The sequence below is a fragment of the Leucoraja erinacea genome, chromosome 32 (genome assembly GCF_028641065.1).
Source record: "Leucoraja erinacea ecotype New England chromosome 32, Leri_hhj_1, whole genome shotgun sequence".
Taxonomy (NCBI): domain Eukaryota; kingdom Metazoa; phylum Chordata; class Chondrichthyes; order Rajiformes; family Rajidae; genus Leucoraja; species Leucoraja erinaceus.
Window position 1 is genome coordinate 20652305 of NC_073408.1, and position 16537 is coordinate 20668841.

At 47.1% G+C, this 16537-nt stretch overlaps 1 protein-coding gene across 1 annotated transcript in view; it reads right to left on the reverse strand.

Moving 5' to 3' along the window:
* The window catches only part of LOC129712223 (V-set and immunoglobulin domain-containing protein 10-like 2), a 78909-nt gene that overhangs the window by 38927 nt on the left and 23445 nt on the right, over window positions 1–16537 (reverse strand). The window contains exons 5-9 of the mRNA XM_055660480.1: window positions 15546–15565; window positions 12524–12653; window positions 10315–10494; window positions 8538–8771; window positions 3682–4003 (exon numbers count right to left, since the gene is read on the reverse strand). Of these exons, the coding sequence (XP_055516455.1) occupies window positions 3682–4003; window positions 8538–8771; window positions 10315–10494; window positions 12524–12653; window positions 15546–15565 (886 nt within the window). The remainder of the gene's footprint in view (window positions 1–3681; window positions 4004–8537; window positions 8772–10314; window positions 10495–12523; window positions 12654–15545; window positions 15566–16537) is intronic.

Sequence of the window (16537 nt, forward strand, 5' to 3'; positions counted from 1 at the left end):
ATTGGCTTACCCAACTATGGTTTTCCGGGGTACAGGACATGGTGCTGGAACTATGTATAACGGTAGACGTAGTCCTAAGTTGCTGGTGCATCCAGTAACTGAGGATAGCTATCCATGTCATAGAAAATATTGATTTAGTAGGTTGTAGACTCTAAAACACCGCTACGGGACATGGGGCTATCAAAAGAACTGTGGACATGATCACAGCAGCACGAAGAAGGTCTACTCTATAACAGTATTTAGGTCATATTAAAATGGACTAATTACTGCCATGATAACTTTCTGGACCACAGAAATAAGGATGTTCCGGGGGTGCTACAGTTGCTTACCAGCCTGCAATATGGAGGACTGTGTTTCAGCACTGTGAATAGTGCCGAAAGTGCATTGTCAAGTTATTAATGGCAAGAAACAGTAAGATAACTATATTTGGAATGTAAGTGTGGCTTTGATCTTGCTAAGGAATTGGTCGCCGGCTACAGCATTAAATCTGGATAACTAACTAGAAATGGTAATGCTGATAGCGCTAGTCACAGTGCATAAGCTCCAGTTATTGCTAAAAGTAAGACTGGATGGCTTCACTATTGCGGCACGAAGATTGGGGTTTGTGATCCAGGACCGTATTATTAAACAAAATAGGCCAGGATTAGCGGGGCAGGTCATAGAATTGATGGCCTACCCGGAGGACAATGCCTCTGTATAGTAAAGTACGGTTTTGTTATACAGTAAAGGAAAAAAGGCTATCAGAGGCAAGGAATTGGTGTTTAATCAGCTATAAGATACTGTACCATAGAGTGTAACTCAGACCATTTCGCGGTGGCTGAAATATGGGATATGATAGGCGGGAGTGGACAATAACATATTTAATTCTCACCCCACCAGGGCTGCAGCTACATCTGCAGCAAAACGCCTTGATGTATCCATGGACCAAATCCTCAGGATTGCAGGATGGTTGTTGGAGAATACGTTTCAGAAATGTTAACAAACCAGTTAGCAGTATGGGAACGTTTTTTTCGGGGAACAATTTTAAGTTCTGTATGATAATTTATCCCTGAAGAATACAGGGTTATGATTTGAATTAATTCGATATTATTTATCATTTCCATTAAATAATTGGTATGAATGCTTTGAATATAATTAACAATTTCTCTCTAACTACCAAGGCAGTTGTGAAGCATGGACTCGTTTCCACGGCATGAGGTCACAGAGCTTTGAAATCTTTCATGGAGTCCCTCACGTGACTCCGAAGTAAAATAGTAAGATTAAACGAGAACTTACCAGTTTGAAGTTTGATCTGTATTTTATGAGGAGGAACGTTGAGGGAATACATGCCCTCCGCTCCCACCCTCATAGGGTCATATCTTAAGCTGGTATCTCTTTGATAATCTTGCTATTTTAGGTCAATATAGGGTATCTGTGACCTCACACCGCTGCTTTGAAGGATGACACGCATGCGCAGTAGCGGGCTTCTTTCATGTATTCCCTCAACGTTCCTCCTCATAAAATACAGATCAAACTTCAAACTGGTAAGTTCTCGTTTAATCTTACTATTCTTGATTAGTAAGGATGTCAGGGGTTATGGGGAGAAGGCAGGGGAATGGGGTTAGAAGGGAGAAATAGATCAGCCATGATTGAATCCATCACTTATGAGCTTATGAATTGTATTACAGGTGCACAACCTTTCATCCGAAAGCCTTGGGACCAGACACTTGTCGGATTTCGGACATTTTCCGATTTCCGAATGGAAGATTTTTTAGCGTAGATTAGGTAGGTAGCGCGGGCGGCTTGAAAAGTCTGGAGCGGCTGCCTCCTCCCCGGAGACCGGGGAATCATTGTAAATCATTGCATAAATGTTAGTCAGTTAGTTTGGAGGGATTTTATGTGGTGGTGGTGGGGTGAAGGGGGAAACTTTAATTCTTAGTCCCCTACCTGGTCGGCGACTCCCAACATCGCGGAGCTGGGGGCTCCGTCCGGCCGCAGGCAGCGCAGGTTGGAGCTCCGACCCCGGCAACTCTACCCCTGACTGCGAGGCGCTCCAAATCCAGCGCCGCCCGCGGCCAGACGCCCGCAGTCCCAGCTCCGCGAATGTTGGGAGTCGGTGGCCACAGCGCTCCGGAGCTTATCGAACGGCGACCTGGTAAGGCATTGCCTGCTCCCCGCTGGTATCCCAACGCTGCGACGCCGCCGACTCCCAACATTCGCGGAGCTGGGGCTGCGGGCGTCCGGCCGCGGGCGGTGGTGGATTTGGAGCGCCTCGCAGCCAGGGGTAGAGTTGCCGGGGTCGGAGCTACAACCGGCGCCACCCGCGGCCGGACACCCGCAGCCCCAGCTGGGAGTTGGCGGCCACAGCGCTGCGGAGCTTACTGCACGGCGACCCGGTAAGGCATTGACCGCTCCCCGCCTCTCCGACCAGTTAGGGGACTAAGAATTAAAGTTTCCCCCTTCACCCCCCTCCCCTCCCCCTTCACATAAAAGCCCTCCAAACTAACTGACTAACATTTAAGCAATGATTTACAGATGTTTAAGTGTCTCCCCGGTCTCCGGGGAGGAGGCAGCCGCTACAGTAGTACAGACCTGGGTTGACCGTGGGTCGTTTTGGGTCAAGTTTGGCGCCAAATGTGAGCTTTGGTGTGCAGACGACATCCTGGAAAAAATGGCCGGTTTTCGGAGTTTTTCGGTTTCCAGAACACCGGATAAAAGGTTGTGCACCTGTATTCTCTCTCCATGGATGCTGCATGAATTGCTGAGTAGTTCCAGCACTTTCTACTTTTATTTGCATGGTATGCATTTTAATTATGGGGTAGCAATTGACTTTGGAACCTCAACATTGCCCCGAATTTGCATAGGATAACCAGTGGTAGTCAAAATCAAAGCTTTAAAAGCAACGTGATCACAGATGTGGTTTAACTTTCAATAGCCATACCACAGTCTTAAGATGAGGTATGGTTCCAGAGCCTTTCACAATGATGCGTTTTGCTGGACCAACAGAGGTCACGTTCTCCGAGAGGAGTCCAACAGTACCGATCAGTCTGACTGGGATGGCCGAGAGCCGAGATACCAGCCCGCAAATGTCGGCTATGGGAACGGTTCAGCAGTCTCCAGCCGGGCCACAGAGCCCCGGACACAGGGGGAGAACTGGACATGCTGATCGGCATGGAAGTCCCAATGAAGTTGAAATCGACCGCCTCACCCGAATTTGGCGCCACATTTTCAGGGGGACCTCCGTGAGAGCTCGTAATTTTCTCTGGATTAATGGAGGTGCCGGAGCAGCAGTTGCCGGAATATCGGTGGTGGGCCTGCACACGCAACCACGTGCGTAATCCACATAAACATTCCTGCTCAAACATATACATGCACTCCAGTAGCCAACTGCAATTTCACACCTACCCACACGCACACATACAGAATGTTTACAACTCAATATAAAGGGCCTGTCCCACTTGGCCGCCATTTGCGCGTCACGCAGATGGCTCCCGAAGATGTTGTACAACGTCACAAAATCCTGTGACGTCGCGCGCGACCGCGCCTCACTGCCTATGTCATCACGTACCATACACGTGTAATGCGCACCATGCGCATCATGTGCATGTCACGACACGTGCGTCATGTGTCGTGACGTGTAAATGATGTCACGTACATTTCGCGCAAATGACGGCCAAGTGGGACAGGCCCTTTACTTTCTACAGAGCTAAGCGGTGGGGAAAGGCTGACTCACTGTTCACACGGAGCTTGATGCCCATGGTCGCGCTCCCCACCACGTTGACGGCTGTGCACCAGTATGTCCCATTGTCCACGTCTCCGTCTGTCTCCCGAATGGTCAAGTTTGACCAGAAGGCCTCGTGGTGAAGCTGGTACTTCTTGGGCCTGAGCCAGATGCTTTCGTTCCTGTTGTTGTGCCAGGCGATCTCTGAGGCGGGGTAGGCAGCTTTGAGGACACAGGTCATGTGGACGTCACTCCCCTCGAAAACTGTCACTGCATTTCTCAGGGTGAGAAGGTTGGGAGCCTCTGCAATCAGGATGAAAGCCGTCAATTATAGCTCTCAATAACACCTTTACTCCGGTTAAGGACAGGAGATCCCGGGGAGAGGTTGCGCTGAATTCTAAGTCTTTCAACTTAGATTTCCTGAAGTCTGATTGCCCTTGGGTGACACGGTAGCGCAGCGGTAGAGTTGCTGCCTTACAGCGCCAGAGACACAGGTTCGATCCTGACCTCGGGTGCTGTCTGTGCAGAGTTTTAAGGGGCTGTCCCACTTGGGCGAGTTTAGAAGAGTTTTAAAAAAATGACATGTTGAAGACCTCCTTCGACTATGTAGATGACTAGCTACAACTAGCTACGACTAACTTCGGGAAAATTGGACACCAAATAGTGGGGAGTGAAGACAACCTCCTTCAATCTCCTTTGACCTCCCTTCGACTATGATGGAGACTATCTACGACTACCTTCAACTACCCTCGATTATCTACGACTAATATGCCGACCTACTACGACCAAACCTACAAGTAAAAAAAGTATTGATTTTTTCCATGGCGCCCTTTTTTACTTGAGGGCATTTTTTAACATATTGAAAAAAATGCCGCGACCTAGCTGAGGCCCCGAGTACACGGAGACCACTCTCGAGCATGAAGGAGAGTTACGAAGACCCCCTACGACCTCGTGTCGACCATGCTGCGAGTATGAGACGAGGGAAAACTTTCCAGAATGCGCAGATTAAGTTCGCCCAAGTGGGACAGGCCCTTTACTTTCTCCCCATGACCGCGTGTGTTTCCTCCGGGTGTTCTGGTTTCCTCCCACATCCTGAAGATGTGCATGTTTATAGGTTAACTGGCCTCTGTAAATTGTCCTTAGTGTCTAGTGGGATAACTAGTGAGAAGGGATCATCAATGATCGGCGTGGACTCATTGGGACGAAGGGCCTGTTTCCATGCTGTATCTCTAAAACTAAAATTAAAACCTCCATCACCATTAAAGGAGTGGCCTATGATATCGTCAGCTGTTCATGTGGTGGCTGCAGGTTACATGGTGATAAGTTCAACCAGTGACATTGAGCTCCACGTGAATGGTGAGGGACCCCGTCACCAGCCACTATCACCGTCATAAGTTAGACTCAAATTGTGTGGCTTGGCAGGCGAATTGGCCGCTGTAAGGTGCCCCTGGTGTGTAGGTGAATGGTCAAGTCTGGGAGGAGTCGATGGAAACATGGGGAGAATAAGTTTGGATTAGTGTAGGATTGGTGCAAATGGGTTGTTGGTGGTCAGTATAAAATCGATGGGCTGAAGGGCCTGTTTCCATGTTGTCTAACTCTATACTCAAAGACTTCCTTTATGTGTACATATGTGAGTCTTCTTTCTTAGGCCCCCTTGGTGTCTCCAGGGTTGGAGGACGCCTGTGCGTGACTTTGTTTAACGTGGGGAGACTGGTGCACAGACAGTCACCCCACGGCCCTTGGCAGATCTGGGTCAGGATCCAGTGGCATGGAGTCCAAGACGACCGGAGACACTTTTTTGCTGCAGCCTTCATCCGCCTTCCCAGCTATTGTGACGCTCCACTAAAGTCAGCCATCGTCCTCCACCTGTTCCACCGTTGAGGTCTTGGTTGGATTGCTCTTTGTCAGAGACCTCCCCTCGACCTTACCGCCATGGGTGGCCCTACCAGGAGCATAGCTCCAGACGGCATCGCTCTCAGGATCTCAGGACCACACAAGCTTCCCCACCACGGCAAGGTGACAGTCCACGGAGAAGATGTGAGTAAGTGTAAATTTATATATGTGTATTTCAGTGTGTGTGTGTTATCTTTGTATGAATGCACATATTTGTATGTGAGTGTGTGTATTTTATCCATTGTGGGGCATTTGTACGAAAACAATTGTTAATCAGAGAATACCCAGATCCATTTTGCCTAAATCTCAATACTTGCTCGTCATTTCTTTACAAAAAGTGAAATGAACTAAATGTAATAAGCTCAGGATTGAGGAGCACTTCAACAACAACTCCGACCCCCGACGCATGTGGCAAGGCATCCAGGCCATCACGGACTACAGACCCTCCAACATCACCCCCACATCCAGCGACGCCTCCTTCCTTGAGGAGCTTAACCACTTCTATGGCCGCTTCGACAGGGACAATCTAGAGACAGCCATCAAGGCTGTGCTACCTGCCGATCACCAACCCCTCACACTCACCCCCTACGACGTGTACGTGGCACTGAGTAGGACTAATGCACGTAAGGCTGCTGGCCCTGACGGCATCCCCGGGCGCGTGCTCAGTGCCTGTGCTGCGCAGCTGACAGACGTCTGGACTGACATCTTCAACCTGTCACTTGCCCAAGCAGTTGTCCCCACTTGCCTTAAAGCCACCTCCATCATGCCAGTGCCAAAACACTCCACTGCGGCAAGCCTCAACGACTTCCGCCCAGTTGCACTTACCCCCATCATCACCAAGTGCTTCGAGAGGCTGGTCCTGGCACACCTCAAAAGCTGCCTACCCCCCACACTGGATCCCTATCAGTTTGCCTACCGCAAGAACAGGAGTACGGAGGATGCCATCTCAACGGCACTTCACTCCGCCCTCTCCCACCTTGACAACAGAGACACTTATGTAAGAATGCTGTTCATCGATTACAGCTCAGCATTCAACACCATTATTCCATTAAAACTGATCACCAAACTCGGTAACCTGGGCATCGACCCCTCCCTCTGCAACTGGATACTGGACTTTCTAACCAACAGACCCCAGTCTGTGAGGTTAGACAAGCACACCTCTTCAACCCTCACCCTGAACACCGGCGTTCCTCAGGGCTGTGTGCTGAGCCCCCTCCTCTACTCCCTCTTCACCTATGACTGCACACCTGTACATGGTACTAACACCATCATCAAGTATGCAGATGATACAACGGTGATTGGCCTCATCAGCAACAACGATGAGCTGGCCTACAGGGAGGAGGTCCAGCACTTAGCAGCATGGTGCGCTGACAACAACCCGGCCCTTAACTCCAAGAAGACCAAGGAGCTCATTGTAGACTTCAGGAAGTCCAGAGGTGGCACGCACACCCCCATCCACATTAATGGGACGGAGGTGGAACGTGTTTCTAGCTTCAGGTTCCTGGGAGTCAACATCGCCGATGACCTCTCTTGGACCCACAATACCTCTACTCTGATCAAGAAGGCTCATCAGCGTCTCTTCTTCCTGAGGAGACTGAAGAAGGTCCATCTGTCTCCTCAGATCCTGGTGAACTTCTACCGCTGCACCATCGAGAGCATCCTTACCAACTGCATCACAGTATGGTATGGCAACTGCTCTGTCTCCGACCGGAAGGCACTGCAGAGGGTGGTGAAAATTGCCCAACGCATCACCGGTTCCACGCTCCCCTCCATTGAGTCTGTCCAAAGCAAGCGCTGTCTGCGGAGGGCGCTCAGCATCGCCAAGGACTGCTCTCACCCCAACCATGGACTGTTTACCCTCCTACCATCCGGGAGGCGCTACAGGTCTCACCGTTGCCGAACCAGCAGGTCGAGGAACAGCTTCTTTCCGGCGGCTGTCACTCTACTAAACAACGTACCTCGGTGACTGCCAATCACCCCCCCCCCCACGGACACTTATTATTTATTTTTTTATTCAAATCGTTTGCTATGTCGCTCTTCAAGGGAGATGCTAAATGCATTTCGTTGTCTCTGTACTGTACACTGACAATTAAAATTGAATCTGAATCTGAATCTGAATCTGATAAAAAGGAACTGCTGATGCTAATTGAAACCAAAGGTAGACACAGTATATTGGTGTAAATCAGTGGGTCAGGCAGCATCTCTGAAGAAAATGGATTGGTGATGTTTCAGGTCGAAACCTTTCTTCGAGACATAAGAATGGTCCCCACCCAAACTTACCCTATCCATTTTCTCCAGAAATGCTGCCTGACCCACTGAGTTACTCCAGCATTTTGCGTTTATCTTTTTAATAAGGACTAAACACTGTATTAGCCAAAGTTTAACCACTCCACACTTTGAGGGTAAAAACATAGAAACATAGAAAACCAGCTGACTCCCATTGTCCAACCAACTAGAAACATAGAAACATAGAAAATAGGTGCAGGAGTAGGCCATTCAGCCCTTCGAGCCTGCACCGCCATTCAATATGATCATGGCTGATCATCCAACTCAGTGATTAGCTGTAGTTTAGTTTAGTTTAGACATACAGCATGGAAACAAGCCCATCGGCCCACCGTGTCCATGCTGACCAGCGATCCCCGCACATTAACATTATCCTACATACACTAGGGACAATTTACATTTATAGAACGGCAATTAACCTACAAATCTGTACATCTTTGGAAAGTGGAACCGAAGATCTGGGAGAAAATCCACGTGGTCAGGGTGAGACCGTAAAACTCCGTACAGACAGCACCCGTATTCAGGATCGAACCTGGGCCTCTGGCGCTGAAAGCGCTATAAAGCAGCAACTCTAACGCTGCGCCACCGTGCCGCCCGGCAACGGTAAAATAATAATTTTCTGGGAAGCGCTCCTCACCTAGTTGAATGTTGCAGGTCCTACTTCTGGTCAACGGATGTGTCGCTTGGCAGATGAATTGCTTGCCATTGTATGCTGGGCTGGACTTTAGCACTTGGTTATTGATGGATCGTTCAGCCTTGCCCAAGAAGACACTTCTCCAGTCTGTCCACTGCAGTGAAGCCTGTGGTAGGCCCCCTTCCCAGCTACACGACAGCATGGTATATACCAAGCTCTTCACGCTGGTTGCAGTACATGTGGGCCGTCCTTCAGGCAACACTGGGGGGGTAACCAAAACACAAGCACATTTTAAGATCAAATAGTCTTTATTTTACTTTAGATTTTCGATATACAGTGTGGAAACAGGCCTTTCGGCCTACTTAGTCTGCTCTGACCAGCAATCACCCCTAGCGTACACTTACACTATCCTACACACTATAGACAATTTACAAGTTACGGGAGTCAATTAACCTACAAACCTGCATGTGTTTGGAGTGTGGGAAGGCCTGGAGAAAACCCACACAGTCACAGGGAGCACGAACAAACTCTATACGGATAACACCTATAATCCAGATTGAACCTGGGTCTCTGGTTCTGTAAGACAGCAACTCTACCGCTGCACCATAGTACCACCGCTGAATGAATCATTGAATAACTCAAGGTGTAGGTGATTTAAAGTGAGGCGAGTTGATAAAGGACCGGGACAGAGTGGATATTTTCCCTGTGGGAAAACCTAAAACTAGAGTTCACTTTAAAAAATAAGTGATTTTCCAATTACGCCAGAAATGACGCAGAAAAAATGCCTCTGCTTATATTTAGGGTTACCTTTAGCTTTATTATTGTCATGTGTACCAAGGTACAGTGAAAAATAGTGGTTTTGTATTCTACTCAATCGTATCAGGTGATACTTTACATACATACAATCAAATCTAACTCATAGGTAAAGCAATTGAGAAGGTACCCAGTGCAGAATCAAGTTCTCAACATTATAGTGCAGCAGTCCAATGTCTGGTCAGGGAGGTGGGATTATTGGATATATTTAAGATGCAAACAGATAAATATTTGATAGATTATGGTATTTAGAGCATTGTGTTCATTTCTGGGCAGCATGTTATTGGAAAGATGTTGTCAAGCTGGAAAGGGTACAGAGAAGATTTACGAGGATATTAGCCAGAAATCGAGAACCAGAGGACATAAGTTTAGGGTGAGGAGGGAAAGAGTTAATAGGAACCTGAGGTCTAACGTTGTCACACAAAGGGTAGTGGTGGGTGTATGGAACGAGCTGCTAGAGGAGGTATTTGAGACAGGCACTACTGCAAAGTTTAAGAAACATTTAGATTGTTACATGGATAGGATAGATTTAGAAGGATATGGGCCAAACGCAGGCAGGTGGGACACGTGTAGATGGGACATGCTGGTTGGTGTGGGCAAGTTGGACTGAAGGACCTGTTTCCGCGCTGTGAGACTCAACGACTCTATTAAGGAATTGAGGGATTGGGGAAGTGCGACAGAACTGCGATAGAGTTGAGGCCGGTGTAGATCAGCAATGATCATAATGAACGAAGAGGCCAAATGGTCCACTCGTACCCCTAGTTCCTTGTGCTCTTGTGTTCGAACGTTCCAGCTGACCATTGTGCATTGAGTGCAGTATAAAGTTCCTACAAACAAATAATCAGAAGTTTCCGATGGCGGGAGAAATGATTGCTTTAGGGTTGAGTGGTGGAGGCTGGGGTGGGGAGTGATAGGTGGAGACGGCAGTGGGCATCATGGTAAGAGGCTAGAGCATTTTCTGCGCAGTTATATATGAACCAGTTCTACTCACGTGCGGTGGTTTTGCACGACCAGTCAGCCCTCAGAGCTGGGTGGGAAGGCCTGCAGGCGTACGTACTGTTGTGTGCCATCTCCTGGCCTTGGATGACTCTCGAAACACTGGACCTCCCCTCAGCATCGATGCTGCCGCTCAGCGGATTAACCCAGCGCAGGGTCGCTGCAGGGTCTCCACCTTCCCAAGAGCACCACAGAGCAATATCCTGGTTATCATTAACAGACAGCACAGTGCAGATGGGCCTCCCGGCTGGCAGATCTATACATGGCATGAAGGACTTAGAGAGATTAGTCACATCAAATCCGTGGAAGGCCAGCGATCAAGTCAGAATCTAGTGACAATTAGCCCATGGACAATCAAAAGGAACAGGGTATTACATATGTGAAGAAGGGTCTCAACCTGAAATGTCACCAATTCCTTTGCTCCATAGATGCTGCCTCACCTGCTGAGTTTCTCCAGCATTTTTATCTACCTTCGATTTTTCCAGCATCTGCAGTTCCTTCTTAACAGGGTATTACATATGGTTAACATGAATAGATCAATGAGGAAACACCTTATGTAGGAATTGGAAACAATTGATTAGTCCATAGAGATTATCCTGTCTCTTCTGTAAAACCAGAGCCTGCTCCTTTCCCTGAGTCCATACAATTTCCCTGCAACTCCTCCTACCATCATTTACCATCATTTCACCAGAACTGCTATCTATTGATTTTTACTATTGTAAGGTTCATAAGATTCATTTATTGTCACACACACCAATTGGTGTAGTGAAATTTCACTGGCCAGGTCAGTCATACAATTTATAAAAAGCAACACTCAAAAATCACATTTTAACATAAAACATCCATCACAGTGACTCCTACACATTCCTCACTGTGATACAAGGCGAAATAAAGTAGTCTTGTTGTCTTAGGAGCTAGCAATTCACAGAATCATGCAGACTTTTGTCTGCATGTGTTTTTAATATTTGTTATTAAAACATATAAATGTTCGTGGAAACACTGCCTTACCAATTGCTCAAGTGAAACATTAATGTCAGAGCAATATCGGGCAAACACACGGAGTCTCTTGCCCGGAGTAGGGGAACCGGGAACCAGAAGACCTGGTTTAAAGTGAGGGGGAAAAGATTTAATAGGAACCCGAGGGGTAACTTTTTTACACAAAGGATGGTGGGTGCATGGAACGAGCTGCCAATGGAGGTAGATGAGGCAGGTAATATCGCAACGTTTAAGAAATATTTAGACAGGTACATGGAAAGAATGGGTTTAGAGGGATATGGGCTAAACACAGGCAAGTGGGACTAGTGTAGATGGGTCATGTTGGACGGTGTGTGCAAGTTGGGCCGAATGGCCTGTTTCCACACCGTAAGACTCTACAACTCTATGACTCAAATAGACAAAGAACTGTCAGGAAACAAAGAAATTTGATGCCCTCATGCTTAAATCAGTTAAACCTGGTGGCCAAATGTGAATCATTATTAAAAAAATCTAATGGTCTACATCTCTACACCTTGGTGTGTAAAGGAAGAAGTCATTCTTGAATTTTAAGGAGCTTTAGTCAGCCTGCAAGCAGGGAAATGCACGCCATTGTACTGACTTGAGGTAAAATGTGACGAAACAAAAGATGGAAATCATTTCATGAGAGAATTTGGACCGCGAGGCACATCTTAAAGTTTAAGCTCGGTCATCCAGGAGTGAAATCCAGAAGCGGATCTTCATGTGTAGGAAGGGACTGCAAATGCAGCTTTAAACTGAAGATAGACACAAAAAGCTGAAGTAACTCCACGGAACAGGCAGCATCTCTGGAGTGAAGGAATAGGTCTGAAGAAGGGTCTCGACCCGAATCGTCACCCATTCCTTCTCTCCAGAGATGCTGCCTGTCCCGCTGAATTACATCAGCTTTTTGTGTCCAGCCAATCTTCATGGATGGTGTAGAAATCTGTAAATCTCTATCCAAAATGTTGGGTGGCCGTTTCACAGTTGTGATTGAAAATGATGTCAGTTTTAATAACATGATGCTAATAAAGAATCCGAACCAAGGGAAAGTACACAGATCATCTGTGATTTAATAGAATGACAGTACTGGTTCTGGTTACATGAGCGTAGATAGAGCATCAAGATGGTGTAACTACAAGCAGCTTGAGTAAGTCTCTTTCACTGATGGCCATTGTCTAAGTTTGAAAAAAAATATATATACAGTAACTTACCTGTAAGGTGAGCAAACCAAGGCTTGTGACTGGATGGCCCCTCGTCCTCCAACTGAAGCTCATGAGCACAGATTACATTTGTCTCAATCATTAGGATGTTCCAATTCTTAATTAACATTAGTATGAGCTCCTGCAGAGCACAGTAGACCTGAGGATCAATCTGCAGTCACCTCCAATTCTCCAACAATACGTTCCTTTAATTCTAGCCTATATATCTGTGTTGTCCCGAAAATTTAACCTTAAATCTCTCCCCTCTTTATTGTTTCCTCAACGTTTAAATACATCATGAAACATTGTTGTCAAACCTTTGGTCTTGTTCCAATATTAATGCGAGTTGGCGTCAATGTCCGATATGTCTTAGTGGCGGCGCCTAACGGCAGCGGCTCGACTACAGTCGTCTGTCTTTTTTTATTTTTGTCTTGTTAAATGTATGTCTTGAGTTCGTTTTTATTTTTTTTTTTAGCTGTGTATATGTGGGGGGTGGTGGGGGGCTGTGGGGGAAACCGTTTTAAATCTCTTCCCTGTGCGGGGACCCGACTATTCCCTGTCGGGTCTCGGATGTCGTTGGGCCTAACATCGTGGAGCCGGCGGCGACCTCCGGCCGGGACTAACCTGGAGGCTCCAGTTGCAGAGCCTGCGGAACTGACATCGCGGAGCTGGCCAACTTCGGAGCGGGAAGAGCTGTGGTGGCGCGCGGCTGCGACCCGACTTTTGGAGTTCGGAGGCACCGGCCGCAGACCCGGTGGACGGGAACATCGGGAGCTCGCAGGTCCCTGGTGGGAGACCGCTTTTCCGAGATCCGCAACAGCGACTTCTCCCGCTGGAACCGCGGGTTTAAAGGACATGGAGCCGGGGCCTAACATCGCCCGGCGTGGCTTAAACGGCCTCAGGACTTACCATCGCCCGCCGGGGGCTTTAACATCGGAGCCCCAGTTCGCCTCGACACTGCAGTTGGACTGCTGGACCACGGGAGAAGGAACAAAGGGAAGAGATAAAGACTTTGCCTTCCATCACAGTGAGGAGATGTTGGAGACTCACTGTGATGGATGTTTATGTAAACTATGTTAAGTGTGGGTCTTGGATTGTTTTGTAATGTAAAAAACTGTAGAAATGATATTTCGTTCAAACCTAGGTTTGAATGACAATAAATTGCATTCTATTCTATAAATGAAACTCTTTAGGACACTTCTCAAATTTAAGGGAGCTATAACAATGAAATGTGTTGCTATCGAAACAAATTCACTGGCACTGAGTCTTGGGAAGCTTTGTCTATTTTGGTTACAGAATCCATCTTAAAAAAATGGCTATTAAACTCAGCCATCACTGTACCTGCCACCGTTCTAGTATGTGAACTCTGTACACTGTGCAGTCCAATTCAATCAACTCTCACTGGAGAGCTTCTAATTACATAAAGCCCCCAAGGGTCCTGATCCGAAACATCACCCATCCTTTTGCTCCAGAGATGCTGCCTGACCCGCTGAGTTACTCCCGCAATTTGTGTCGACCGATTGGGAACCTAATCACCAGTCACATTAACTGCCATTGCAAATATCTAGTACGATTCAGATATCCAATGTCAAAATTGCATCAATTAAAATAGTTTCATGCTGAGATTAACGAGGCCTGGCATTTCACCGAGAAGGGCCGTTGGGGGGGAAGGGGATGTGGCGGGGAAGGTAAACGGACAGGAGTTGCATCTCTATAATAGCGTGGGAAAGTGCCATAGGGAGTTGATGGAGATGGAAGAACAGACCAGGGAGTTGCAAGATGAACAATCCCTATTGAATGTTGAAAATGGAGAGGGCGAAGATGATCTTCCACCTGTAAGGACTCCTAGATCGTGCAAAGGAAAGGGGGTTAAAGGGCAAGTGTTAGCTTGAAGCTGGTTGCCTTTGATGTTCCATTGAGAGATAGGGTAATTTAAACAGATTGAAAACAGAAATTGTGTCTTCCATTCCACAATGCCTCCATCATTCTGAATCTGCAGAACCTCTGACTTGCCTTGTGCAATGCCAAAGGTGGCACATTTCAAGAAGTAAAAGTTAGTCAGACGAGGTGTTCTTCTGTGGTGAATCCATAATTGTGGGAGAATGTTGGCTTCATTCTCAAGAAATAGACATTATATTCTGTTTAGAGATATAGTGTGGAAACAGGCCCTTTGGCCCATCGAGTCCATGTCGACCATCGATCACCCATTCACACTAGTTCTATGTCATCCCACTTTTGCATCCTACATTCTAGGGGTAATTTACAGAAGGTAATTAACCTACAAACCTGCGTGTCTTTGGAATGTGGGAGGAAACTGGAGCAGCCGGAAGAACGTACAAGCTACTTACAGATAGTGCCCGTAGTCAGGATCAAACCTTGTTCTCTGACCCTGTGTGGCAGCAGCTCTACCACTACGCCACTGTGCCGACCAACTGGGTATATTCTGAACAGGTACACCCCAGAGATGCTATGATTTTAAAGAAGACATCTCACCATGGACAGGAGATCACAGTGAGGGTCATCCTCAGTATTCCTGTCCAAGCAACCAGCTCCATTCAAATGGACTTCAAATGTTTCCACCAGTGGGAGAGTCTAGGACTACAGGTCGTAGCCTAGGGAGGAGATGAGGAGAAATATCTTCAGTCAGAGGGTGGTGAATCTGGAATTCTTTGCCACACAAGGCTGTGGGGGCCGAATCAGCGGATATTTTTAAGGCAGAGATAGATTTTTGATTTGTGCGGGTGTCAGAGGTTATGGGGAGGAGGCAGGAGAATGGGGCTCGGAGGGAGAGATAGATCAGCCATGATCGAATGGCGGAGTAGACTTGATGGGCCGAATGGCCTAAATCTACTCCAATCAATTATGACCTTATGACTTTTGCCTCCAATAACCACTTTCCCCTTCAGCCCTCAGTGCTCCATCACCGTCACAATACCAATGTTATCACGTCAACTAGGCTAGTTCTTCCTAACGTCTTCTTTAAGCATGAGATCTAAGCATATATCTGGATAATATTCAGATGTATGTTAGTCACCTGCTTGGGCTCACGGGAATCTGTTGACAGGAGCATCAAAGACGGCGGTTATTGGGAAAAGCACCCAAGTCTGTGGTGGCTGGGTCTAAGGTGGTTAATGCAAGGGTGGGCAATAATGAACCCGCAAATCTTAATGCCTCCCTCAAACATCACAAAGGAATGATCTAATGCTACATTTCCATCATATATAATTCCTACAGATGCGCCGTAGAATTATCGGGATACATCGCAGCTCGGTTTGGGAACAGCTCCATCCAAGACCGCAAGAAATAGCAGAGAATTGTGGACGCAGCCCAGACCATCACACGAACCGACCTCCCTTCCGTTGACTCTGTTTATACCTCACGCTGCCTCGGCAAGGCCAGCTGCGTAATCGAGGGTGAGTCGCACCCCGCTCACTCCCTCTTCTTCCCTCTCCCACCGGGCAAATGTATAGAACTGTGAAAACGCACACCTCCAGATTCAGGGACAGTTTATTTCCAGGTGTTATCAGGCAACTGAACCATCCTACCACAACTAGAGAGCAGTCTTGAGCTGCTATCTACCTCACCGGAGACGATCTTTGATCGGACTTTACTGGCTTTATCTTGCACTAAATGTTATTCACGCTATTTCATGTAACATGTATCTGTACATTTTGAAAGGCTCGATTGTAATCATGTATTGTCTTTCCGCTAACTGGTTAGCACACAACAAAAGCTTTTCACTGTACCTCGGTACGCGTGACAATAAACTAAACTCAAACTCATACTGCAAATGTGTTACTTATTTGAATACATTAAACCAATCTTCAAATATCTCCACAGATTGTAATTAGTGAAACTACTGAAGCTTGCAACAAATATAGATAGAATAATGTATTGTTCATCTTACATAGGAAAGTAAGAGACCCTTAGAACTCTCTTTTCCATGAATTCATCAATGCCTTCCACTGTGGCAGTCCCTGACAGTAACTACGGTGGCTGATTTTAGCCAGAAAGATGGCAGAGGGT